The sequence below is a fragment of the Lipophrys pholis genome (assembly GCF_963383615.2).
Source record: "Lipophrys pholis genome assembly, chromosome: 20".
Classification (NCBI taxonomy): domain Eukaryota; kingdom Metazoa; phylum Chordata; class Actinopteri; order Blenniiformes; family Blenniidae; genus Lipophrys; species Lipophrys pholis.
Window position 1 is genome coordinate 21,623,026 of NC_137648.1, and position 25,549 is coordinate 21,648,574.

General features: G+C 48.6%; 1 protein-coding gene across 1 annotated transcript in view; it reads left to right on the top strand.

Moving 5' to 3' along the window:
• The window catches only part of LOC308125951 (rho GTPase-activating protein 12-like), a 55,177-nt gene that overhangs the window by 23,927 nt on the left and 5,701 nt on the right, over positions 1-25,549 (top strand). Inside the window, exons 3-8 of the mRNA XM_080489999.1 lie at positions 18,507-18,794; positions 18,885-19,025; positions 19,103-19,183; positions 20,508-20,630; positions 22,887-22,948; positions 23,031-23,112. Coding sequence (XP_080346125.1) covers positions 18,507-18,794; positions 18,885-19,025; positions 19,103-19,183; positions 20,508-20,630; positions 22,887-22,948; positions 23,031-23,112 — 777 coding nt within the window. The remainder of the gene's footprint in view (positions 1-18,506; positions 18,795-18,884; positions 19,026-19,102; positions 19,184-20,507; positions 20,631-22,886; positions 22,949-23,030; positions 23,113-25,549) is intronic.

Consider the following 25,549-nt stretch of genomic DNA (forward strand, 5'->3'; position numbering starts at 1 on the left):
AAAACCACCAAGTTGGATTGTTATTATGGTGACTGTCAGAATAAAACTACCAAGTTGGATTGTTATTATGGTGACTGTCAAAATAAAACTACCAAGTTGGATTGTTATTATGGTGACTGTCAAAATAAAACTACCAAGTCCAGGAGAATATGGACTAGGAGTCATGACACCACGGAGGAATCTTTGTTCTGATTGTCTCCACTGAGCATGTGCAGTAGAACCAGTTACCATGGCTGTGGTGACCAGGACCAGAAGCAGTGTCGACTTGGATTTCCACTGATTCTGAGCAGTGTTGTCATGGAAACGGACCCAAAAACACATTTTTGCGTGTTCATCTGAAATCGCTGTCGTGGAGATGGGCCCGCGGCAAAGTGTTTCCCAGCCAGATCTGAAGTCTCGCAGAGTAGAAATCAAATCAGAGTCGTAGTCGTTTGTTTCCATGGTTTATTTTTGGAGCGATGAAGCAGCAAGAGCGGTCGACGCCTCCCGCCGTGCTCTCCGGGAAGGGGGGGGGGTTCTCTCTGCGGGGGGGCTCCTCCTGCTGTCAGCCCCCACGTGCAGCTTCCTCCGTCACCTGTTCAGTGTGTGATCACTTCCTTTTACTCATCCTGAGCTAAAGAGTGAAGCTCCGCCTCTAAACTGTCACCAGGCTGCAGATATTTACCTTCTTCAAGCTCATTAAACATTCAGCTGCTTCCTGCCTCGTTCTTCAAAAACCTGCTGGGGCACACACACACACACACACACACACACACACACACACACACACACACACACACACACACACACACACACACACACACACACACACACACACGCGCTCTTCCTGTGTGTGCAGGGTTCACCGCAGTCTGCTGGTTTGAGGGTTTCGTCTGAGAGGAAGTGTGTGTTTCCCCAGTGGCTGCTCGCCGCCTGTTGAAGTGGCGCACGCCACCGGCAGCCTCAATATTTCAGTCACATGGTTGCAGCACCGTGGGGGGGGGTCTGAACCTTCTGGTGGGGCTTATCTGGGTCACATCATTAAATGTGGCGTTAGAAATATGCACGTGCACACACACACACACACACACACACACACACACACACACACACACACACACACACACACACACACACACACACACACACACACTTCCTCCTCGCTGCGTTACTGCCGCTGTACCTGAAGCTGGAATGAATCTGGAGATAAAACCTTCGTCGCTGCGTGTTTCATTTTCAATTAACCCGATTCAATGAGGTTAATACGACCACGCACGCACACGCACACTCACTCTTTCTGTTCATTTCAGGATTATTTTTGTCTTCCCGTGTTGTTTTGTCCGTTTTTGTGAAAACGGAGTTCAGAGTCGCTGAAAACGCAACAGTTTGAAAACACTCCGACTCCGTCTCCATGGAAACGGGATAAAACGCAACTCGTGCACATGTGCAGAAGATCTATTTTTGCCGCAGCGTTTCCACAGAGAGCGCCCGAGTGGTTCCAGGAAGTGTCGTTTTCGCCATCAGCGCAACAATGGAGTCGAAGCGTTTTCAAAACATCGTATTTTCAGCGGCTCCGAGCAGCGTTGCCATGGAAACCGGGCCGACCTAATCTTCTTACCAGGGACACTCTTTGCATCACCTGGCTCGTCCAGAGCCCCCAGATTAGACCCTAGAGTCGATCCCCCCTGTTGCTTCTCGTCTCCTGGGCGCTGGGCGGCGAGTGTGTGAACCACAGACCCTCTGATCATCTCACCGTCAGGGTCCTGACCTCTGACCTCTGGCAGCCTCTGAGTATGACCCCCATCGAGCAGTCTGTCTTTTTCTCCTCCTCCTCCTCCTCCTCCTCCTCCAGGAGCTCAGGTCATTCAGCTAATGAGAGCTCCTGTTTGAGTCGAGCAGCGGAGCTCTAAATAGATCTGCTAAGTCGTTATAATCGGCGCCGAGGCCTCTTCCTCCCGGGTGACGACGGTCAGCATTCAGGCAGGAGCTTCTACCTGCCTCGTCCCCGGACCGCCAGCTCGGGACCCTTCGGCCCGGCGCCACTCGTTTACATCGTTTTACAGTCGGTTCCGTCTGGGCCATGTTCTCATACGTGAGGAGTCCACATTACGTTGTGAGTATCGGCCATTGTGTCTTAGAATAGGTTCAGTGGGTGAATGTGTTGGTTCAGTGGGTGAATGTGTTGGTTCAGTGGGTGAATGTTAGGCTCAGTGGGTGAATGTGTTGGTTCAGTGGGTGAATGTGTTGGTTCAGTGGGTGAATGTTAGGCTCAGTGGGTGAATGTGTTGGTTCAGTGGGTGAATGTGTTGGTTCAGTGGGTGAATGTTAGGCTCAGTGGGTGAATGTGTTGGTTCAGTGGGTGAATGTGTTGGTTCAGTGGGTGAATGTTAGGTTCAGTGGGTGAATGTGTTGGCTCAGTGGGTGAATGTGTTGGTTCAGTGGGTGAATGTTAGGTTCAGTGGGTGAATGTGTTGGCTCAGTGGGTGAATGTTAGGTTCAGTGGGTGAATGTGTTGGCTCAGTGGGTGAATGTGTTGGCTCAGTGGGTGAATGTGTTGGTTCAGTGGGTGAATGTGTTGGCTCAGTGGGTGAATGTACTCCGTGCAGTATCGGACCCGACACTGGTATCGGTATCGGTACAAGGGTTTTTCTCTTCAGCCCTGATGATGAGGCACCTTTCCTCTGAGAACTCAAAGACAATGAGGGACACTTTTCTGTTGTAATAGCAGTTGTGTCTTCACCCCTTCCTCTTCGTCCTCCTCTTCATCATCTTCCTCCTCCTCCTCCTCCTCCTCCTCCTCCTCCTCCTCCTCCTCCTCCTCCTCCTCCTCCTGCACAATAACCAGGTGTCAAGTCGACCGGTATTGTTCTGGTGCTTTCTGTCTTTTATTCCTCTTTGTGTCACAATGTTTCTCCCTCCTGTAGGAGCCTTTCACACCTTTCCCTCTCTTCATCCCTCCTCCTCTTCCTCCTCCTCCTCCTCCTCCTCTTCCTCTCCTGCCACCGTCAGCTGCTCTGACTGAAATCTGGCCGTTCTTTGTTTTCCTCCGTACCAAGAGCCCTTGTGTCTCTGGCTGTCTCCGTGAACTTCATCAAACGAGCTTGACCCACTGCCCCCAGGCGTCACAGCCCCCGCCCCAACACCCCCGCCCCCCCACCCCTCCATCCTCCACCATCCCCCGCAATCAGCCACAATTCAAACACATCATGATTAAAACCCCCGCTTACCTGTGCTACTGTGTAATTATCACTCCTCAAAGCTGTTTTCTATCAAACCCGGCAGACACTAGGCAACAGGAGCCGTGGAAGGTTTTCATGGAAGTTGTTAAAAACTAAAGATTCATCACAATATATTGTGACGGGGCTGCGTGATGTCCAGTCAACGTGAGGATCCGCTCCAGTTTGGACATGATTTGAAATAAATGCACTTTCATAGATGACGTTAATGTCTATGTGGTTTGTGAGTGTTGCTCTTTCACTTTACTGATCCTGTGAGGAAACAAAAGAAAGAGCACCGTTGTTTGGAAGAACGAATCTCAACACACATTAACGCCGAGTGTGAATGTCTGTATGTCACATCTGTGTGACTGTAATCCAAACACACACACCTCTTAACGATTCAGATCAAATGTTTCCCTGGAAGCTTCTTATTGTTTTTGCGATCTGACTCCGTCGTGTGCACTGTAATCTTCCCACGTACCGACTGCACACGCTCACCACGGCCCTTCGCCATGAGCGTCTTGATTCTGCGGCATGAGGGATCCCGCGGCTCTGCAGGGGGTCCCCCTGTTATCTAACATCTTCACATCTCCGCTCAGACTGCGGCTGACTCCTGGTATTTTTGGCCTCTGTGCTGTGAAGAAGGGAACTGGATCCGTTTTTGTCGCAGCCGCGACCCGACGAGTGAACAGGAAGTCCTCGCCACAGCCGTCGGCATGACGTCGGTTTAAGTTCTGCAGCGGAGCTTCATGTGATCGTTGTTGGAGTTTCCTCTCAGGACTCTCAGAGAAACAGATGATCAACTATCTCAGCCGATATCGCGGCCACGCTCGCTCTCTCGCTACCAGAGATGCTCCCGTGGCTCTTTGTTTAAAGCAGCTCCAGTAAAACCTGATGGTCTCCAGCAGCGAGCCCTGAGGGACCCCGGCTTCTGTGACTCCGGTTCTCTCCGCTCACGCCGAGGCCTTTGTGCTGAGCGACGGGTGTTATTGTGGTAAACACACTAACGGTGTTCGTGACAAACGGAAACAGATGGGCGTGCCTCGTTTCCCTCTGGTGCAAACACTAAGCCTCATGGGAGGTCTGTGACACGACGGCAGAGACTTGGCGACGACGAGACGAGAACGGCCAACGCTCGGGCTGAAGTGACCGAAAGGTTCAGTCTGTTTGGTCTCGGGAGGAAAAGCATCTGTCGCACAGGAAACCACACGGCGACACATTCTGACGTCGGTGTGATTAAATGAATATACCATCAAAGTCCGTTCTAGGTCCAGTCGTCCACTGACTGACTGTTTGAGTTACTGAGATAATATTCATGCGTGACAGGACTCCAGGCAACCATTTCAAGTGAAAACGCTAAACTTTTGTTGAGTTTTTGGTGTCCGTTTCCACGACAACGGTGCTTGAAGCCGCTGAACACAATTTGGTGGGGGGGGGGGGACTTTTTGTTGCCTTTTGTTACATGAGATAGTAAATAACAATAGTGAATACAATCAGCAATGATTTCACAGTCAGTAACAACAAGACAAACAAAACAAAGAGCCACTGCCTTAAAAAAATAAATTAGACAATTAAAAGAAATAACAGTACAGTGAGTAATAAAAACACCAAACACATGTACACAAAAGCAGAGTGAGGCAAAATGATAATGAAAACAATGGACAAACATTCCAATCCTAAAACTAAACTTACTACAATATAGAAGAAAAGTTTGCAACATGAGTTGTAGATTTTTGAATTATCAAATTCTTTTATCCAAGTTATTGGTATGTAAGGTAAAGCACAACTTTCTGAAAACGCTTGGGCTCTGTACCGAATAGACGGCGGAAACGCTGGTCCTGGTCCTGGTCCCAGTCCCGGTCCCGGTCTCCATGGCCATGCTAACTAGTAGTTCTGCACATGCTCTGGAGAGTCAATCAGAACAAAGTTTCCTCCATGACTCCCAGTCCATATTCTCCTGGACTTGGTAGTTTTGTTTTGACAGTCACCATAATAACAATCCAACTTGGTGGTTTTATTTTGACAGTCAGTGTGTGTGTGTGTGTGTGCTTTCATTACTAAAACTAACAGCAGCACCAACTCGTGGCCCCACATGGTAACTGCATTGTTTTCAAAATGTTGCCGTGTAAACATGAACAAAATTACAAACCGATGCGTCGTCACTCTTACAGTCTTCATGGTTCTGGATTGTTGGAATACTGGAGGACTGAAATACTTTTGGGGACTAATCGGGAGAAAATCCTTCCATGCGAGATCGACATCTGATGAAAGAGCTGAAAACACAACTGTGGTTGTGCGAAAGCGGATTAAAACAAAGTACAATCTGCAGCATAACGACAACACCTCGAGCTGTGTTGGTTGTTATTTAAAACCCCGTCGTCATCGCTACGTCACGGTGAGACGCCGAACTGTCCCTTTACTTCTGACCGCATGACGTCTTCTAAGACCTTCCTCTGCTGACGTCGACAGTGAAACGTCTGTAGTTTTATCTATGATTGGAATATTTCGAGCTTTCAGAGGTTTTCTTGATGTTACAATCGTCCTTCCAGAGCAGACCTTCATGTGGAGCAGCAGGGACTCCCTCCCTCCCTCTCTCTCTCCGTCTTCTCCTGTCCTCCTTCAAACCCTCCGAGTCTTTTCAGTGGTTCCACATGAGCGCAGCAGATGAGCAGTGAGATCTGAGGGAATATTAATAAGCCTGTGTAAAGCAGCTGCCACCCAACCAGAGAGTTTTCCGTCTCTGAACTGGTTCCACTCCGTAATGAGCCGTCGCACACTGATTATCTGCTTTTATGTTTATTTTGGTTCTGCCTTGTAACGGGTTCTCTCATGTCCAATCAGATGGACTCCTTCCAGTGTGAAGTAATGGATCTCTAATAAAAGCAGGTCTGTCGGGAGCAGTGTCAGTTTGCTTCCTGTTGGCAGTAGGAGTGAGTGGAGTGACGGGCTGATTACACTGTAATCATTTCAAGTGAAAACGCAGAACTTTTGTTGCTTTATATGTGTTTGTTTAAACAACAGCCACTGAAAAACACGACTTTTTTTAAATGGCTCGCAAGGTCGAACTTTTCGACAATGCTCGGGCTTGGTCGTCGTGTAAACAGGCAAACACTTTCTGGAAACTTTCAGACGATGGAGACGCTGCTCATGGACCTGATCCTGGTCCTGGTCTTGGTCCTGCTTCAGGTCCAGGTCCAGGTCACCACGATGGAAGTAACGAGTAGTTCTGCACATGCTCAGTAGAGCCAATCAGAACAAAGTTTCCTCCGTGACTCCCAGTCCAGATTCTCCTGGACGTGGGACTTTTTGACAGTCACCATAATAACAATCCAACGTGGTAGTTTTATTTTGACAGTCACCATAATAACAGTCTAACTTGGTAGTTTTATTTTGACAGTCTCCGTAATAACAATCCAACTTGGTACTTTTATTTTGACAGTCACCATAATAACAATCCAACTTGGTACTTTTATTTTGACAGTCTCCGTAATAACAATTCAACTTGGTACTTTTATTTTGACAGTCACTCTAATAACAATCCAACTTTGTTGTCTCTCATTGTTAATGTTTGCAGCTCATTGTTCTCGTGTGTGTGTGTGTGTGTGTGTGTGTGTGTGTGTGTGTGTGTGTGTGTGTGTGTGTGTGTGTGTGTGTGTGTGTGTGTGTGTGTGTGTGTGTGTGTGTGTGTGTGTGTGTGTGTGTGTGTGTGTGTGTGTGTGTGTGTGTGTGTGTGTGTGTGTGTGTGTGTGTGTGTGTGTGTGTGTGTCAGTATTAAAACAATCATACGTCCTTTTCAGAATGTTGATGTTTCAACGTAAAACTTCTCTGAAATGAAAACACAAAAAAGAAGCATTTTCACTAAACATTGACGGACCTAGAGGTACCAGACGTCCCCTCAGCCTGGGCGGTGCTCTAGTTCCGGTCAGAGGGGATTCCGGGGCGTTCTGCAGGTCCGTCTGCTGCTGGTCACTCATTAACCAGGTTTTCTTTGTCGGTGTCAGAGCGAACCGTCCAGCGTTCAGCGCCGTCGGCCCACACTCTGTTAGTTTTGGCCCTGAGCGTCCAGAAACCCCACGGAGACTCTAAGAACCGCCAGATCTGGAGACGCCACCTCCATTACACAAATTGAATTTTCCTTCAGCGATATATATTTTTTTCTTTTCCCCAACTAAACAGAACTCATTGATGTTGTTGGGTTGCTGGCAGGTCGTTTGACGAGAGCAGCCAGCGTCCCTTCATTGGCCGCCGCCCGGCAACCAGGTTGCTGGACAGACTCTCCCTTTGTCTCCGTATCCAATAGGAACACGTCGATGCCGGTACCAGTATCTGGCCCGTTACTGCATGTATTCATTCTCATGAAAGATTGCCGATACAACTCGCTGGGTTGTATCGGCAGTTTTACGTGACGTCGGCAACATCAGCAGCAGGTGGACGAGAGAGGAAGAGCGATTCTTTAATATTAATGAGAAAGACAGAAGTAAGATGGACTGTGAATTATGTTCTGACAAGATATCAAGAGGAAGATAGTTTGTACAACAGCAGCATCATCATCATCAGCAACATCATCATCAGTACAGTTAGCGCGATGTCGCTTAGTCGTTTAACTGCCCAGAACATAACTCCGAGCTGTGCTACATGCTAAAGAGTTTCATGCTCAGACACTAGCTATGCTACATGCTAATGAGTTTCAGGCTCAGACACTAGCTATGCTACATGCTAATGAGTTTCAGGCTCAGACACTAGCTATGCTACATGCTAAAGAGTTTCAGGCTCAGATACTAGCTATGCTACATGCTAATGAGTTTCAGGCTCACACACAAGCTTTGCTAAAGAGTTTCAGGCTCAGACACCAGCTATGCTATATGCTAATGAGTTTCAAGCTCACACACCAGCTATGCTATATGCAAATGAGTTTCAGGCTCACACACCAGAGATGCTATATGCTAATGAGTTTCAGGCTCACACACCAGAGATGCTATATGCTAATGAGTTTCAGGCTCACACACCAGCTATGCTATATGCTAATGAGTTTCAGGCTCACACACCAGCTATGCTATATGCTAATGAGATTCAGGCTCACACAAAAGCTATGCTAAAGAGTTTCGGGCTCAGACACCAGCTATGCTACATGCTAATGTGTTTCAGGCTCACACACCATCAATGCTACATGCTAATGAGTTCCAGGCTCACACACCCTGGATGCTACATGCTAAAAGGAAGTTGGTGCTTGGAGTCAATCCTCATATGGACGAAGTTCTTTCTTCTGCCAGGTTTTCCGATCAGGTCCTACGGAAAACGCGACATTTTGATTTCTAGCTCATCGTTGACCTGATAGATCCTCTCGCTCCTCGTCCTCTCATGGTCTCGGCTCTCGTTGAATTGGATGTGCGGTTCGGTTGAAGCATCAGTCGAGATGATGTGCTCGGATTATGTATATTATCTATGGCGGCCTGGTCATAGTAGGATTGATAACTTTGCCTCTACTACTAATGTGGACGTTGTCTGCAGCCCGACAGCAACAGCAGCTTCACCTTCACTCATTGGATGTTCCTCTGGTGGAGACAGCCCACACACACACACACACACACACACACACACACACACACACACACACAGACCTGGAAACCCTGAATGAAGCTGCTGCTGATCAGCCGGTTGCCGTCTGGTCCACCTAATAACCTTCTGACAGGACGTGGAGCCGCTGATTGATCAGGTGTCACCGGGTCAGTCGGACCGTGTGACGGGAGGAGCTGGTTTCTCCTGAACGGGCGAGCGTCCGGTCTCTGACAGCTGTACACACCGACCCGCTGATACCCGAGAGTCACTCACATTCTTGAAGAGTCCGGTTCCGTCTGCACACGCCTGAACAAAAAGATCAGGGCTGAAAGAGAAGGAGACGTCTGGTTTCTCGTCTGGGTTCGTTTTGACAGTCGGACTTCCTGAACCTCGCTGTGATTTAGCGCCTGGACACTCTCCTTGTTCGCCTCTCCTCTGATTCCCGTCGCCTCGCTTCTGATTCCCATTGCCTCAGTAGTTTAACTGCTCAAGCACGTAACTCTGAGACATGCTAAATGCTAAAGAGTTTCAGGCTCACACACCAGCAATGCTACATGCTACATGCTAAACAATTTCAGGCTCACACACCAGCAATGCTACATGCTACATGCTAAACAATTTCAGGCTCACACACCAGTGATGCTACATGCTAAAGAGTTTAATGCTCACACACCAGTGATGCTACATGCTACATGCTAAAGAGTTTCAGGCTCAAACGCCAGCGATGCTACATGCTACATATGATTCAAGTCTGATAGCCACTTTAGTTACTACTACACTTTAGCAACTTCAGTGGTTTGTTGCAGCTAACTTACTTTTATTTTATTTTTGATACCTGTTTCAAGGTTTTCATTGGTTGAAAGGTGTTTTTGTAATTATAGCTATTTATTTTGATAGTTTGACAATTTTTAGAATTTTCAGTTTGACTTGTTAGTTAAGCAGTTAAACCACAGGACGCTTTGCAAAGCAGCAGAAGTGTTTCTGTGGAGGAACCCGAGTGGAGCTGCAGCGTCCCGGTGTTTCTGGCGTCTCGTCAGACTGCAGGACGTCTCCCTCCAAACACCAGCTGACATTTCGGCGCCGCGCTCAAAGGTTAATTGCTTCCGTCTCCGTGAGGTTGTGAGCCTCTGATCCGTGAAATGAAAAGAGCCGTGATCACCCCGAGAAGGTGCCGACTCACATTCTCAGATTCTCAAGTGAAAATGCAAAACGCTCCTTGTGGGTTTGGGTTCCGTTTCTATGACAACGAGCTCGGAGCCACTGAAAACGCAACTCTCTGTTTTCAGTGTTTCTGCCGTTGCCATAGAAACGGACATCACTTTACTGAAATTTAAAACCTTTTGCTGTTTGTTTACCAAAACCTTTGTTGTCTTGAAGTGGAGAGCCATGTTCAGCTCTGTCCTCCTTCCTGAAGAGAGAGAGTGTGTGTGTGTGTGTGCGAGTGTGTGTGTGCATGCGTGTGTGTGAGTGTGTGTGTGCATGCGTGTGTGTGAGTGTGTGTGCGCTCTGGCTCGTGAAATGCCACAGATGTGATGATGGGCGAGCGGGCGAATGTGGTCTGACTCGTGGTCAGCCATGCAGAAATCTGGGTTAATCTGGTCATATGGACACAACCATCATTATCACTATCATCACCACAGTGCAGGAGCAGTAGAGGACGAGTGTGTGTGGAGGTTTGGTGCATCGTGGTGAGCTGATGCAGCAGATGGAAAAGGGCAGCGAGCGTTTACTGCGTCTCGCCGCATGTCGCCGTTTCCACGTGGAAACGGGAGGCGAAGAGGAGGGAGGGTGGGCGCTCAGAACAAAAGAAGGGGAGCAGATTGGTGCGTTGCCTTGGAGCCCCCCCCCCCACCCCCCACGCCCCACACCGCTGCTCAGCTTCAAACGCTGCGTGGCGCTCTGCCTTTACCCCGCCACACTTCCTGTTAACCTGCTTTCAGCTGATTCAATTACACAATCCCATTATGTAAGGCAGGTTACGGGGAAACGTGCACACTCTGTCATGGAGAGGGTCACCATCAGGGCGGGGGGGGGGGGGGGGGGGGGTGGGTGGATGACAGCCTCTGTCTGCAGTGTGTGACTACCGGTGCTCGTTTCCACGGCAACGATTTCAAGTGGAAAAGGCAAAACTTTCCTTGTGTTTTGGTTTCTGTTTGCTCAGGTGGTCTGTCCACTAGAACGTTCTCTGTGTTCATGTTTAGAGCCCATTGTTCCCTGGTGTGTGTGTGTGTGTGTGTGTGTGTGTGTGTGTGTGTGTGTGTGTGTGTGTGTGTGTGTGTGTGTGTGTGTGTGTGTGTGTGTGTGTGTGTGTGTGTGTGTGTGTGTGTGTGTGTGTGTGTGTGTGTGTGTGTGTGTGTGTGTGTGTGTGTGTGTGTGTGTGTGTGTGTGTGTGTGTGTGTGTGTGTGTGTGTGTGTGTGTGTGTGTGTGTGTGTGTGTGTGTGTGTGTGTGCGTGTTTTCAGTACTGAAACTAACAACAGCACCAACTAGTGGCCCAACACACCAACTACATCGCATTTAGATCATTTAAACACCCAGGAACGCTGCGTTTTCACCTGAAGCTTTATCAGGTGTTGCATCATGAAGCGGAACGTAAGAACATTTCTGTTTCCGTGTTCAGATGTAAATGCTGATGATCCAGCTCCGTCAGCAGCTTCCAGAACCTTCTGTGATTTTGTTCCTCAGCTTTTAACCTACGACTCACTCTCTGTTTTGTGAACGATTTCTTTTCTCACTCTGAAGTCTTTTTGTTCCTACGTTCAATTCTGCTGTGTGGATTTTTGGTTTAGCAACATTTAGCTTATCTGGTAACGGAGGTTTTTCCTTGGTACAGTCGCAGTATTCTGCCGTCATACGGGGACATCTAGTGGTCCGCCGTGGTATTACACTGCTATAATTTCATGTATGTAAAAACAGTTTGACTTATAGTCTTGAATATACGGTACGTTTAAAAAAACATAGGTGGAGAAGAGTTATTTTATTTTGGTGGATATCAAGTAAAGATGAAATATACGCGAGTTCTCAAGCTGAAGCGATTTAATTAGCATAAAACACAAAGACGTCTGCAGGAGACGTTCCAGTGTTTGCAGTTTGAACTTTGTTCCTTCTTTCTTGTCTTCTAGTTTCCTAGTTTTTCTCCGTCAGGTTGAACCTGCAGCCAGCGAGTGTTTCCTCTGGAGGATCTCCTGGGACATTTATCCTGATGTGTCTTGTAAAGCGTCTGAAGCGACGGCCCCTCCGTTCAACGTTCTGTCACTGAAGTGAACAGGCGTCGACCCTCTGCAGGTGGAGGAGAGGAGAGAACGGCTCCTTCACCGAGTTTCCTTTAAATCCTCACAGGTGGAAACGCAGCTTCGCTCTCTGCCCGCCTGGTTTGTCTGTTTTGCTGGAGCCACGCGGCTGCAGCCTGCTCTGACGTAGCAACGCTTCCACACTGCGGCGATCTGGGGAGCAGGATGTGAGGACCGTCTGTTCGCCGGCAGTGCCAGCTCCTGAATGACGCTGACACATGCTGATGTGTTTGTGGGCGTGGCGGCGCCGCACCGTCAGCCAGGTGTGTTTGAGCCGCTGAGCTGAAGAATCCAGGGAACCGAATGTTGGAGCGGATTGCTTCACTTTCTTTGTCTGGTGCAGTTTTCTGAATGAGCCCTGTTGTGAATGAGAGGGAAGAGTGTTACCTTGGTGATGCAGCATTACCGTGGTAACGGAGCGGTACCGTGGTAACGGAGCGGTACCGTGGTAACGGAGCGGTACTTTCAGTACAGGATCTCCAGGCTTTTGTCCTCGGTGCTGCCAAGTGCTGACAGTGCCCCCCCCCTCACGCTCTTCTCCTCATGGCCACATTGATCTGATGGAGGCGCCCTCCTACTCGTTAGCCACCCAGTGGCTGGGTTGTGGTACTGCAGCCTCTGCACCCTCTCCTCTGCCCTCGTCCTGACCTGCACTGCTTTCCAGGAGAATTATTTATGGTGTAATTTACAGCCCGCCGCCGGGCGCAGTCATTTTGTTCTGATTGTACAAGCACAGTGGGCCAGTGGGGGGAGAACCATGGAGGAGGAGTGGTAGTCCCAGCATGGTGATAAATACGAGGGCTACTACAGCCGGTAACGCAGCCTAATCTCATCGGGCTCCATTAACGAGCCGTCCTCATCCTTTTCTTTTCTTTTTTTTTTTTTTTTTTCCTCTACACATTCCCTCCATCAGAGCTCAGAGCCCAGTTAATGACACATTTCCATGCTGGGCGTGCCGACACCGCTCTGCTGGTGCAGTGTGCCGGCCGGCCGGTCTCTGGTCCGCAGCTCATTTATCACAGCAGTGCAGACAGGAAGTCGCTCAGTATGCAGCAGCACTCACATCGTCCTCCTCCGACACCCTCCCTCATTCCTCCCCTCTTTCCCCAGAGCAAAGAGAACCATCCTCTCCCCGCCCCACTCCCTTTTTAATTACCTGTCAGAGACCCCCGCCTCGCTTCACCGCTTCGGTCGGCGTGAACGTCCAGCTCACCTGCGATCAACTTCCTGTTAAAGTGTGATCGGCCAATCACAGAGCAGACGCATCGCTTCGCTCAACGTTGAAAACAGGGACTCGAACCTGGGCTCTTGTTTATGAGAAGCTGGACAATCAGAACAACGTTTGACTCCCAGGCCATGGTCTCCGACTCGCTAGATTTACAGCTGACAGTCGGTCACTCGCCATTTTTGCCGACAAAAATACAAAAATGCTGCGTTTTCACCTGAAACGTTTGAAATGTCGTGGAAATGGAGCCTTGAATTGATCGACTCTGTGTTTGGATGAACTGATGTGAAGAAACGTGCTGCAGTAATGTTCAATAGTGACTTCAGTGGTGATCATTGAAATCATCGCTCTCTCTCTCTCTCTCTCTCTCTCTCTCTCGCTCTCTCTCTCTCTCTCGCTCTCTCCATTCCTCTCACAGCCCAGGCCACAATCTTTCCTGCAGGTCAGTTGTTAACAGGTTGTAGAAGTTTCCACTGGTTCAGATGAGAGAGCAGCAGGTTGAAGCAGATCGGAGTGTTTCTGTCTCTGCTGTGACTCGGCCATGGGGAAGTGGAGAGGTTTTCTCTGCCGCTTCCTGTTGTGTCAGTCGGCTCGGCGAGGTGCAGAGATCCTCTTCCTCTGCAGCCGAAGCCTCGGCGGGGAGGACGGGAGGTTTTCGGGAGGAAGGAGAGGTGGAACGCCGCCATGCGTCGAGCGCTCAGCGTGTTCAGGGGTTACATCAGAGCCGGGGAGGACGACGACGACGTGTTCGTGTGCAGCAGCGGGAACAAGGTGGCGGTGAGACTTTGTCCAGCAGGTCAATATAGGCAAGCGCAGATGAATCCCGGAACAATCCACCGCTTCCACCGCAGCACCACTCTCCATCTCCTCTGCTTTTGTTCTCCTCTAACTGATCGGAGTCCAGGCCGCAGCAACGTGGCTGCAGGCTGCCAGTGGAAGTCTTCATGTGGAGTTCAATCAGACGCTCGCCGTGGCAGCATATGGTTCTGGTGGCGCCGGGCCTGTTCTCTCCACCAGGACCAGTCGCTCCGCGTCTATTTTGGAGTTTTGCTGGATGTCGGTTAACTTTTTCACGGCTTTGTGTCGTTGCTTGTGGAAGTTGTTTTGTTCTGAAATTTAAAGGATCAAACCGAAGTTTCACTTTCATTCTCGCTAATCTTTGTAAAAGTCTTGTTCTGTTTGAGAGTGTGAACGTGGCGGTGTGAACGTGGCGGTGTGAACGTGGCGGTGTGAACGTGGCGGTGCTGCTGACAGTGAGAGCTGCAGAGTGACGCAACGTGAGGCTGAACAGGAATCGCACATTTTAGGTTATCAGTCAGGCACCGATACCAGAATCGGGTATCGGTACCCGAATCGGGTATCGGTATCAGTATCAGGTGACGTAGCGTCGACGCAGACGTTTGCGGCAGGGCATCGCCTTCATGTTTCGTCTGGTCTGAGTTCGTACTCGTATCGCGACTGCAAGTGTTTATTGACAAAACATTTCAGAAAATGTTATGGAGCCGCTACCGAGGAGCTGAAGAGTCGCAGGTTGCTCCAGAGCCGCAGGTTGCTCCAGAGCCGCAGGTTGCAGACCCCTGGAACGGACCTCAGCCAATCATCCAACTTCGTTATTTCTGAGTCATTTCCTAAAAAGAGCCAATTAAAGCCGCGCCGAGGAACGAAGAACGAGGGTTCCTCAAATCCTGGACTGGAGTCTGGACTGGAGTCTGGACTGGAGTCTGGACTGGAGCCTGGACTGGAGCCTGGACCGGAGCCTGGACCGGAGCCTGGACCGGAGTCTGGACCGGAGCCTGGACCGGCGTCTGGACCGGAGCCTGGACCGGAGCCTGGACCGGAGCCTGGACTCAGCAGGTGAAACTAACTGAAAGCAGCTGGACGCCTCGTCAACCTTTGGCTCGGCTCCACAATGTGAGGATATTAAATATTTGAAGAGAAAAATATTCCTGTTATTCCAAGAGCAGCAGGAAGGTCCATCTGTGTCCCCCCCCCCCCCCAACATTCCTCACCTGGAGCTGGCGTCGCTCCTCCACTCAGAGCCAAAACAACCCGCCATGGTTCCGGTTATTGGCCGACCGTCCGCCGCTCTGAGCCGTGGCCGTGGATCCCGCTGACCTTCAGTCGCTGCCAAGTGTGTGAAGACGGCCACAGAAAGTCTTTGAAGTGTGTGTGTGTTGGTGTGTGTGTTAAAGTGTGTGTGCGGCGGCGCCGTGGGACCCACTCTCTGTCGTGTTCATCAACCAATCAGGCCTCAGCGTTTGAATCAGCTTCTCATCACCACTCCACTCAGTTCTTTGTGCAGGAGGAAGCTGAGTTTTATCTCCGTTTTCTCGCTCTTGTTTTGCATAATTTACCGGCTTTCCCTTCTTTTCCGATCTGTTGTTCCACACTCAGAACGACGGAACCGAACGCAGAACCGGTCCCAGTTCATGTTTATCAAGCGTTAAAAGTGGCAGATTTCTTATTTGCTTTTTTCTTCTTTAATTTTTTTCTTTTTTCTTTTTTCATTTTTTTTCTTTTTTCTTTTTCATTTTTTTCTGTTTTTCTTTTTTTGTAATTGCGTGATTTAAAAAAAAAAGAAAATAATTTCCCCTTTTCTTAAAAAAAAGGGGGTAACAAAATACAAAAAAAGAGTGATTTCAGTGTGAGTGTGGGCGGGATGCTCCTCGGCCCCCTGCTGCTCTATTATTACCCAGAAGGGGGCGTACTGACCTTTGTCTCCTTCTTTGAAAAAGCTGTTGCTGATCCTGGATGAGCTGCTTCACTGGGAAGTCTGAACGTCTCGTTTACACGACAACAATTTCAAGAGAGAACGCAGAACACTTTGTGTTGTTTTGGGTGTTTGTTGGCATGACGACCGTGCTTTTGGAACTTTTCCAAAACCACGTCCACGACGGAGCCGATGCTGCTGGTCATGGCGCCTCGTGGTCACAGCAAATAGTTCTTCTGCACATGCCTGTGTGTGAGTGTGGTTTCCTTACAAAAACAAACAACTCCCACTAGTGGCCCAACATGCAAACTACATCGCTCTGTGTTTCTGCCATGGCTGTGTAAAATATATATATATATATATGTAATCAGGGCCGAAGTTTATAAGGAATCAGATTACACCTGTACCTTAACCCAAAGAAAACATGCAGATTAACTACTGTGAGGTTTTAACAAATATATTGTGAAATACACTTCAGCCCTCTGAGGTTGTGCTTCTTTAACCTTTCATAGGGTGAAACGGTTCATGAACAATCATTTATTTTGGAACAATTTAGCAGCAGAGTTGAGAGGAAGTCACCGCCATCACTGCCACTGCCGGACAACAGGGACGTGTTGATTCATCACAAAGTTTAATATTTATTGATGTACATGTGTTACACTGTCATTGTTAGGGATGTCCCGATCCGATCGGTAGATATCGGATCGGGGTCGATATTAGTGATTTGTGAGTGATCGGGGATCGGCAAATCCAGCCGATCACCCCGCCGATCTAAAAAAAAAAAAAAAAAAAAAAAAAAAAAAAGGGGGTCCGCAACGTCACCTAATAACCACAACAATCAGGGACTAGAAGCTCGGGTGGAGCTGCAGAAGCTAGAAGCAGGCGGAGCGGGGCCATAGACCTATAAAACTAGAGTAATATATAGAGGTTTATGTGTTTATGTGTAGAAGTCTACTTCTAAGTTTCTATGTGGTCTGTCTTCTTCTGGTTTTTTATTGTGTTTGGTGAGTCACAACGCCCCTAAAGGCCTGGCATGTGTACTACATGCCCTGAAGCCTCGTGTTGAGCCGTGTTCATAGTGAGGTGTGGACGGTTTTTGGGAGAAGGCCAGGGAGAAAAAAGTTAGTTTTCTCCTCGTGTGGATGTTCCTCGGTTTACAACAACAACTAAAGAGAAAGAGAAGAATTTTGATTCAATAAGTGAGTTTTACAATAATTTCTAGCTGAACAAAGCTTCTGCCAATAGTGCTTTTAGCTTCAGACGTCTTAATTGCACCAAAAATAGACTATTGAGTATATTTGCAATAGCAATGTAAGTATCGGATGGGGAAAGTATCGGTATCGGCCGATACTCAATTCTGAAAAATCGGATTGGTATCGGGGGCAAAAAAGTGTGATCGGGACATCCCCAGTCATTGTTCATGAAAACCTCAATCATATTATCTCTCATTTTCTAAAATCAACTCTTCCCCTATGATGACTCACTGAATGAGTGGAGCTGCTTTCTATTGTTGGTGTTTGATTAGAGAGTTTGATTGTTAATACTCACCCTGACACGCTGGATGCTTCCCATAAAGCTTCTCCTTCCGTCTGGTTCCTGCTGGTCAGGGTCGAATGACGATTACGTTGCTCGGCTGATTTCTGTTCTTTGGGGTTCGTTCTGCGCGATGCAGCCTGTAAGCCACTTCCTCTGGGTGGAGGTTCTGCTGCCGATGCTGATGTGATTTCATGCTGGACCGAACACTGGAGTGTTTTCACGACTGCGTCTGGATTTATATTTAATGGACTGAGTGAAGATTCTGCTCCTGGAAATCTTGAACGACTGTATCTGAGGGCCTGTTTGCAACCAATCCAAGTGTAAACACCAAACTTTCCTTGTGTTGTGGTTGTTTGTTTACATGACAACGGTGCTCAGAGGCACTGGAAACATCACTTTTCAGAAACGCCTGGGCTTCGGCCGTAGTTCTGCACATGCTCAGTAGAGCCAATCAGAGCAAAGTTTCCTCCATGGTGTCATGACTCCCAGTCCATATTCCCCTGGTACTTTTATTTTGACAGTCACCATATTAACAATCCAACTTGGTACTTTTATTCTGACAGTCATCGTAATAATAATCCAACTTCGTTTTGTGTGTGTGTGTGTGTGTGTGTGTGTGTGTGTGTGTGTGTGTGTGTGTGTGTGTGTGTGTGTGTGTGTGTGTGTGTGTGTGTGTGTGTGTGTGTGTGTGTGTGTGTGTGTGTGTGTGTGTGTGTGTGTGTGTGTGTGTGTGTGTGTGTGTGTGTGTGTGTGTGTGTGTGTGTGTGTGCGCTCTTTCAGTACTAAAACTAACAGCGCCCACTAGTGGCCCAATGTGAAAACTGCATTGTTTTTAGCATTTCCACGGAAATACACATCGTTTTCAAAACGTTACCGTGTAAACATGAAATTTTTCTGGAACGAAAATGCAAAAACAATGCTTCATCGCTTGAAATGTTGTGAGTTTAATGGGTCCTGATCTCCTTCCTCCTCCTCCTCTTCCTCCTCCTCCAGACCATGTCGCCCACTGGCCCAGGCCGCTCCGACTCTCCGGTCTACACCAACCTCCAGGAGCTGAAGATCTCTCAGTCCAGCCTGCCGCCCGTCCCGTCAGGCTCGCCGCTCCACATCCTGGGTGACTGGGAGACCCACAAAGACCTGACCGGGCGCCACTTCTACTACAACCGGGCCAGCGGCGAGCGCACCTGGAAGCCGCCGCGCACCCGGGACGCCAGCGGCAGCACCAGCGGCAGCACCGGCGGTAGCACCGGCAGCGTCCGCCAGGGGACGCCAGAGAGCGAGGTGAGGCCCAGACGTCCCCGGGGTGGGTGTCAGCCTTCGCTCCGTCAGTCTGTCTAATGCTTCCTCTCCTGAACGCTTCCGTCCCGCCAGCTGCCGTCGTCGGAGGAGAACTGTCTCAGCACTCACTCCAGCCAGTCCGACAGCCAGTACGGCTCGCCGCCCAGGGGCTGGTCCGAGGAGCTGGACGAGCACGGACACACGCTCTACGTGTCCGAACACACGCAGGAGAAGGTGCGCTGGCGTTCTGCTGCCCTCACGTTCCTCCGCCGGCGCCGTTTGCCTGATCTGACGTGTCTCTGTGTTTGCAGTGGATCAAACACGTGGACGAACAGGGTCGGCCGTACTACTACAGCGCTGACGGATCCAGGTCTGAGTGGGAGCTGCCAAAGGTACGGACACGTCACGCTCACCTTCCCGAGTTCTGCTGCTCACCACTGCTCACCACTCCTCACCACTGCTCACCACTGCTCATGGAAGCAGGGTTTATAAAATCTGCTCAGTCGATCCACAACTAGAAAACTCTTTCCTCCATCAAACACGGGTTTAGATGAGGGATTGTCATATTCTGACCAGAATGACAGATTGTTATTCCTTCAGATGCTAAATTTATTATTCTTTTTTATTAAACTTTTCACATACAACCGGATCTACTCATGTATTTTTTCCAAACTTTTATTAACATACAAATATAACCGAATACTGTCACATTACAAAACTAGAGCTACACTCGGTAGAGCGCAGACTTTCGCCAACGCCACATTTGTTTGTAGAACCGAGTTAGCATCGCGAGCATGATAGCCGTTAGCTCATATCGATGCTAACTAGCCCTGTCAGGTAGCTACATCACTGTGTGAAACACTGAGCAGGGAGCGTCTCCATGGCAACAGACGCTGATCTCCTTTGATCTCCATAAGGAGCCTCTCTCATCCACTTTGTATGGAACATTCTTTCAGTTTTTTGAGATTCAATTGTAAACGGTTAGTCGTTAACGTCCCAAAATAAAATGGATTGGTCCTTTCCCAATAAACCAATATATAAATAAATACACAGACACATAATCTTCTCGGCCAACTTCGTTGGTCACCCAACTTTGGTTAGCGAAGGTAAGGATGGTACGACAGCATGACACATTTTATTTCAGAGGTCACATGCAGTCCAACTTCATCCTGAGTGGGCCGGACCAGAAAAATAGAGCATAATAACCTTTAGATTTAAACTTTAAAGTGTTTCTTTGTTCAGTCGCAGAACAAACGTGATGAAAATGTTATAAAAAACAAACAAATGTGACTAAAACTGACTCCAATAGCAACAAAAAGGCAATTTTAATGACCATTTGTGGTGCAAAAACCCAGTGAAATGTCCAGAAAACTTCTGTAGCTGTTGCATTCTTGGTGCTGCTCGCCCTCCTCCTCTTCCTCGTCCTTTCTCCTCCTCCTTCCTCGGTGCGTAGCCTCATAAGTGGATGAACTCTGGCTGACTCTACTCGAAGCTCTTTGCTCTTTAATCTCAGGATCAGATCAGAATAGACTCGTGAAGTTGCTCTCAGACTCGTTGGGTTGATCGTTGGTGGAACAATGTTTTGTCCGTAAGCGACGCCCCTCTGCCCGATGCTGTGGAAGGTGAAAGGAGAGGTAGTGTGTGTGTGTGTCTCGGAGCGGGGGGGGGGGGTGACCTGGAGGGACCACCAGCCTCAGCTGTTCTCTCTGTCTGCAGTACAACATCTCTCCTCCACCCGGCGATGTCCCAAAGAGCCGCAGCCTGGAGAGGAAGCAGCCCGACCCCATCGTGCTCACCAAGTGGAGGCACAGCACCTACGTCTTAGACCTCAACGACAAGGTACGACCCCAACCATACCTCAACGACAAGGTACGACCCTGACCATACCTCCACAGCAAGGTACGACCCCAACCATACCTCAACGGCAAGCTATGACCTAGACCATACCTCCACCGCAAGGTACGACCCTGACCATACCTCCACTACAAGGTATGACCCAGACCATAACTTTAACGGCAAGCTAAGACACAGACCATAACTTCACCACAAGGTACAACCCTGACCATACCTAAACGGCAAGGTACGACGCCGACTGCCACCTGTGGATTAATCTCTGTTGGATTATTTTAGTGAGGGAAAAGGTGCGAGAGCAGGACGTGGTGGATCTGTAGCAACTTCTCCATTTAGCTTTCCCCTCCTCTTGATATTTTGCCAGAACGTAATCCACATTGCCGAGGTGTCGCTGTTCATCCAGGTCAAACTGCTGAAGGTCTGATTCCTCAGACTTTAAACCGTAGCGCCGCTTTCATTGCAGTTCTCCTTCAAACTCTGGAGGTTTGCGCCCGACTCACACAGGAAGAGATTCCGCCTGTCTCTCTACCCAGATAAAGTTGGTACCGCGGCTCCGCCCACCTCCATAATCACTGGAAATCTGCCCGTTGATCTCTGATGGATTCAGCCCAATCACACACTCTGATTCTGGTCGTTCTCTGTGGATGTTGATGGAACGAGAAATATTGATTTCAGGCCCGGTTTCCACGGCAACGATTTCACGGCAGAACTTTTGTTGTGTTTTGGGTCCGTTTACACGACAACGGAAGAAAAAAGTAAAGATAATGTTTTGAGAAAGGCTCCTAAAGTGGAACTTTTTGAAAAAGCCCCGACTCTGTTGTCATATAAACGGGTGAAAGCGACACTTTCTGAAAACGCTTGGTAGATGGCGGAAAAACTGCTACTGCGCTACTGCTTCTACACACCACGTTGATAGTAACCAGTAGTTCTGCACATGCTCAGTAGAAACAATCAGAACAAAGTTTCCTCCATGGTGTCATGACTCCCAGTCCATATTCTCCTGGACTTGGTACTTTTATTTTGACAGTCACGGCAATAGCAATCGAACATGGTAGTTTTATTTTGACAGTCACCGTAATAACAATCCAACGTGGTAGTTTTATTTTGACAGTCACCGTAATAACAATCCAACGTGGTAGTTTTATTTTGACAGTCACTGTAACAACGTTCCAACTTGGTGGTTTTATTTTGACAGTCACCACAATAACAATCCAACTTGGGTGTGTGTGTGTGAGTTCATGTAAACAGGCGTAAACGTTGTCGCGTAAACGAGGCCTGATGATGATCTTAACTCTGCTTATGAATCCGTGAAGACGTGATTCCTCTGCAAGCTCCTCCCCCTTTCTAACCTCCTCCTTTCTCATGTAGTTAGCATGTCGTTAGCGTGCAGTTAGCATCTCACGGTGTTGTTCCTCTTGTTGGTAGGAGTGTGCTCCAGCGCCCAAGCAGAGCCCTCCGGACTCTGACTCCTGCCCCTCATCTCCTAAACACCCCTCGACCGTTAGTATCCCGCTAACCCTGCTCACCCTGCTAACCCAGCTCACTCTGCTAACGCCGCTAACCCTGCTCACCCTGCTAACCCTGCTCACCCTGCTAACCCAGCTCACTCTGCTAACGCCACTAACCCTGCTAACCCTGCTAACCCAGCTCACTCTGCTCACCCTGCTAACTCCGCTAACCCTTCTACCTTTCCCAACCCTGCTAACTCCACTAACCCTGCTAACTCCACTCAGCCTGCTAACTCCACTCAGCCTGCTAATTCTGCTAACCCGGCTAACTCCACTCACTCTGCTCACTCCACTCACCCTGCTAACCCTGCTAACTCCGCTAACCCTTCTACCTTTCCCAACCCTGCTAACTCCACTCACTCTGCTCACTCCACTCACCCTGCTAACCCTGCTAACTCCGCTAACCCTGCTAACCCTGCTAACTCCACTCACCCTGCTAACCCTGCTAACTCCACTAACCCTGCTAACTCCACTCACCCTGCTAACCCTGCTAACTCTGCTAACCCTGCTAACTCCACTCACCCTGGTAACCCCACTCAGCCTGCTAACCCTGCTAACCCCACTCACCCTGCTAACTCTGATCCCTCTACATCCTCACTGCCTCTACATGAACCATCCACCCATCCTTGCCTCCAACACCCACCCAGCTCCCTGCAGCAGCGCTATGCTGCCACCTGCTGGCGGCCTTCAGCCACAGCGTCAAGCTGCTTGTTCACATGTGATTCTGTGTCCTCAGCCTTCAGAGAAATGCGGAGTCCTCAACGTGACCAAAATCACGGAGAATGGCAAGAAAGTCAGGTAGGAGTGTGACGTGACGGCAGAGCTGTGAGGGTCCTGGAAGGTCCTGGAAGGTCCTGATCGGTTTCTTTCTACCCACCAGGAAGAACTGGACGTCCTCCTGGACCGTGCTGCAGGGCTCGTCGCTGCTCTTCGCTAAAGGCCAGGGAGGCAGCACCAGCTGGGTACGGTACCAACGGAATTCCTTCTACTGGGAACATCTAAACGGCTCAAGCTCCTCAAACTTAAGTTCAGGAATCACAGTCCCATAGTTAGGATAGTTACCAATTGAAGCAATCCTATTAAGTTGGTCCAACTATTTCCAGCTATTTTCTATTTTTCGTGGTATTTCGTTTCCGTGTAACTTTTCACAAAAAACGTGCGTTTTCACCTGAAACCTTGTCGTGTAAACGGCCTAAAATGAATCGTCTTAATGGAGGTCCTTCAGAAGGACTTAAACTGAATAATAACCGCTTAATAATATAGTTTTCCTTTTTCAGTCGCTCCAAAAGATTTAATCTGCTCTGAAAACAACTGAATACATGATTTTCACTGTAATACTAATATTATATATTAAAAATGAAGTATTGTTTGTTGTTTTTTAAAGAAAACGCCAAATGGAACTTTATTTTACATAAACAGGAGAATTGAATTAGATTCACATTTAAATCCAGAAAAGTAGAAAAATGTATTCAAAGTTTCAGTTTCTTCACAAATCAAAGTTTTTTTTTGTCGAGTCGATCTCATTCATCATTGAAGGTTTGTGTTTTATTCTTGCGGGATTAATGAGTTTAAGATGTTAATCCTGATTCTGACGTCGTCAGCTGCTCTCATTTCACAGCTGCAGGTTACAAAACCACCGGTTGTCAAACACCGACTGGCTGTTTTGGTGCTTTTCCACTCGGTCCTACTCGACTCCACTCGCTATTGACGCTATTCTATACTACGTGTTGTTAGTACCTGGTATCAACCATGAAGCAGTACCTGGTACCAGGAACCAGTACCTGGTATCAATCAGGACGCAGTACCTGTTATCAGGAAGCAGTACCTGGTATCAATCAGGAAGCAGTACTTGGTATCAGGAAACAGTACCTGGTACCAGGAACCAGTACCTGGTATCAATCAGGAACCAGTACCTGGTATCAATCAGGAACCAGTACCTGGTACCAGGAAACAGTACCTGGTATTAATCAGGAAGCAGTACTTGGTATCAGGAAACAGTACCTGGTACCAGGAACCAGTACCTGGTATCAATCAGGAACCAGTACCTGGTATCAATCAGGAACCAGTACCTGGTATCAATCAGGAACCAGTACCTGGTACCAGGAAACAGTACCTGGTATTAATCAGGACGCAGTACCTGTTATCAGGAAGCAGTACCTGGTATCAATCAGGACGCAGTACCTGTTATCAGGAAGCAGTACCTGGTATCAATCAGGAAGCAGTACTTGGTATCAGGAAACAGTACCTGGTATCAATCAGGAACCAGTACCTGGTATTAATCAGGAACCAGTACCTGGTACCAGGAAACGGTACCTGGTATTAATCAGGAAGCAGTACCTGGTACCAGGAAACCGGTTCCTGATACCAAATGGGTCAGAGGGTGACTCGTTCACTCGCCATTTTTCAAACCTGATCACAGAGACAGAAGCTCAGAAATCGAGTATCAGCGGTGTTTCAGATTAACTGGTTCCCCTGTTAAATGGTGACCAGCTTCCTCCAGCGTCCCCTTTTCACAGCAGATGTTAAAAACCCGACCAGAATCCGTAGCTGTCCTGGAGAACGCCGTGTAACCACATTCCCATTAAAGTTTAAAGTATTGTAACGTTTGTTTGTCTTATTTTAACATCAGCCGCCGCTAACGGCTGGTGGCAGAGGTCACCAGTTAACAGGGGCACCAGTGAAACCGAAACACCAGACAGTGAAGCGCCATCATAAGAATCCACAGTTTGTAATATTAATAATAAACATATAAGAACTGTATTACTGTAATGTACTGGAGAACGACCGAGGAGCGTCGAGTAGCTACTGGTGGGAAAGAGCCGCTGATATGGACGAGCTGCAGTCCTGCTACTCGTCTGTCTCCCTCTCCTCTTCCTGTCTTCATCCTGTCTTCCTCTCCTTTTCCTCCCCTCCTGCTGTCTTCATCCTCCCTCTTCTCTTTCTCTCCGCTTCCTCTCCTCTTCCTATATTCATCCCATCTCTCTCTTCTTCCTCCACTTCCTATCTTCTTCTCCTCCTCCTCTCCTCTCCTCCTCTTTCTCTCTATCTCTCCTCTTCCTGTCTTCATCCCATCTCTCTCCTCTTCCTCCATTTCCTGTCTTCCTCTCCTTTTCCTCCTCTCTGGCTGTCTTCATCCTCCCTCTTCTCTTTCTCTCCGCTTCCTCTCCTCTTCCTATCTTCATCCCATCTCTCTCCTCTTCCTCCATTTTCTGTCTTCTTCTCCTCTTCCTCTCCTCATCCTGTCTCTCTCTCCTCTTCCTGTCTTCCTCCTCTCTCTCTCTCTCTCTCTCTCTCTCTCTCTCAAGTCGTACTACCCCAGCGGCTCGTTCCCTGAGCTGCTTCTCGCCCTGCTGAGCGGCTGGAAGCGTTCGCTCAAGCTCCGCCCGGCTGTGTCCTATG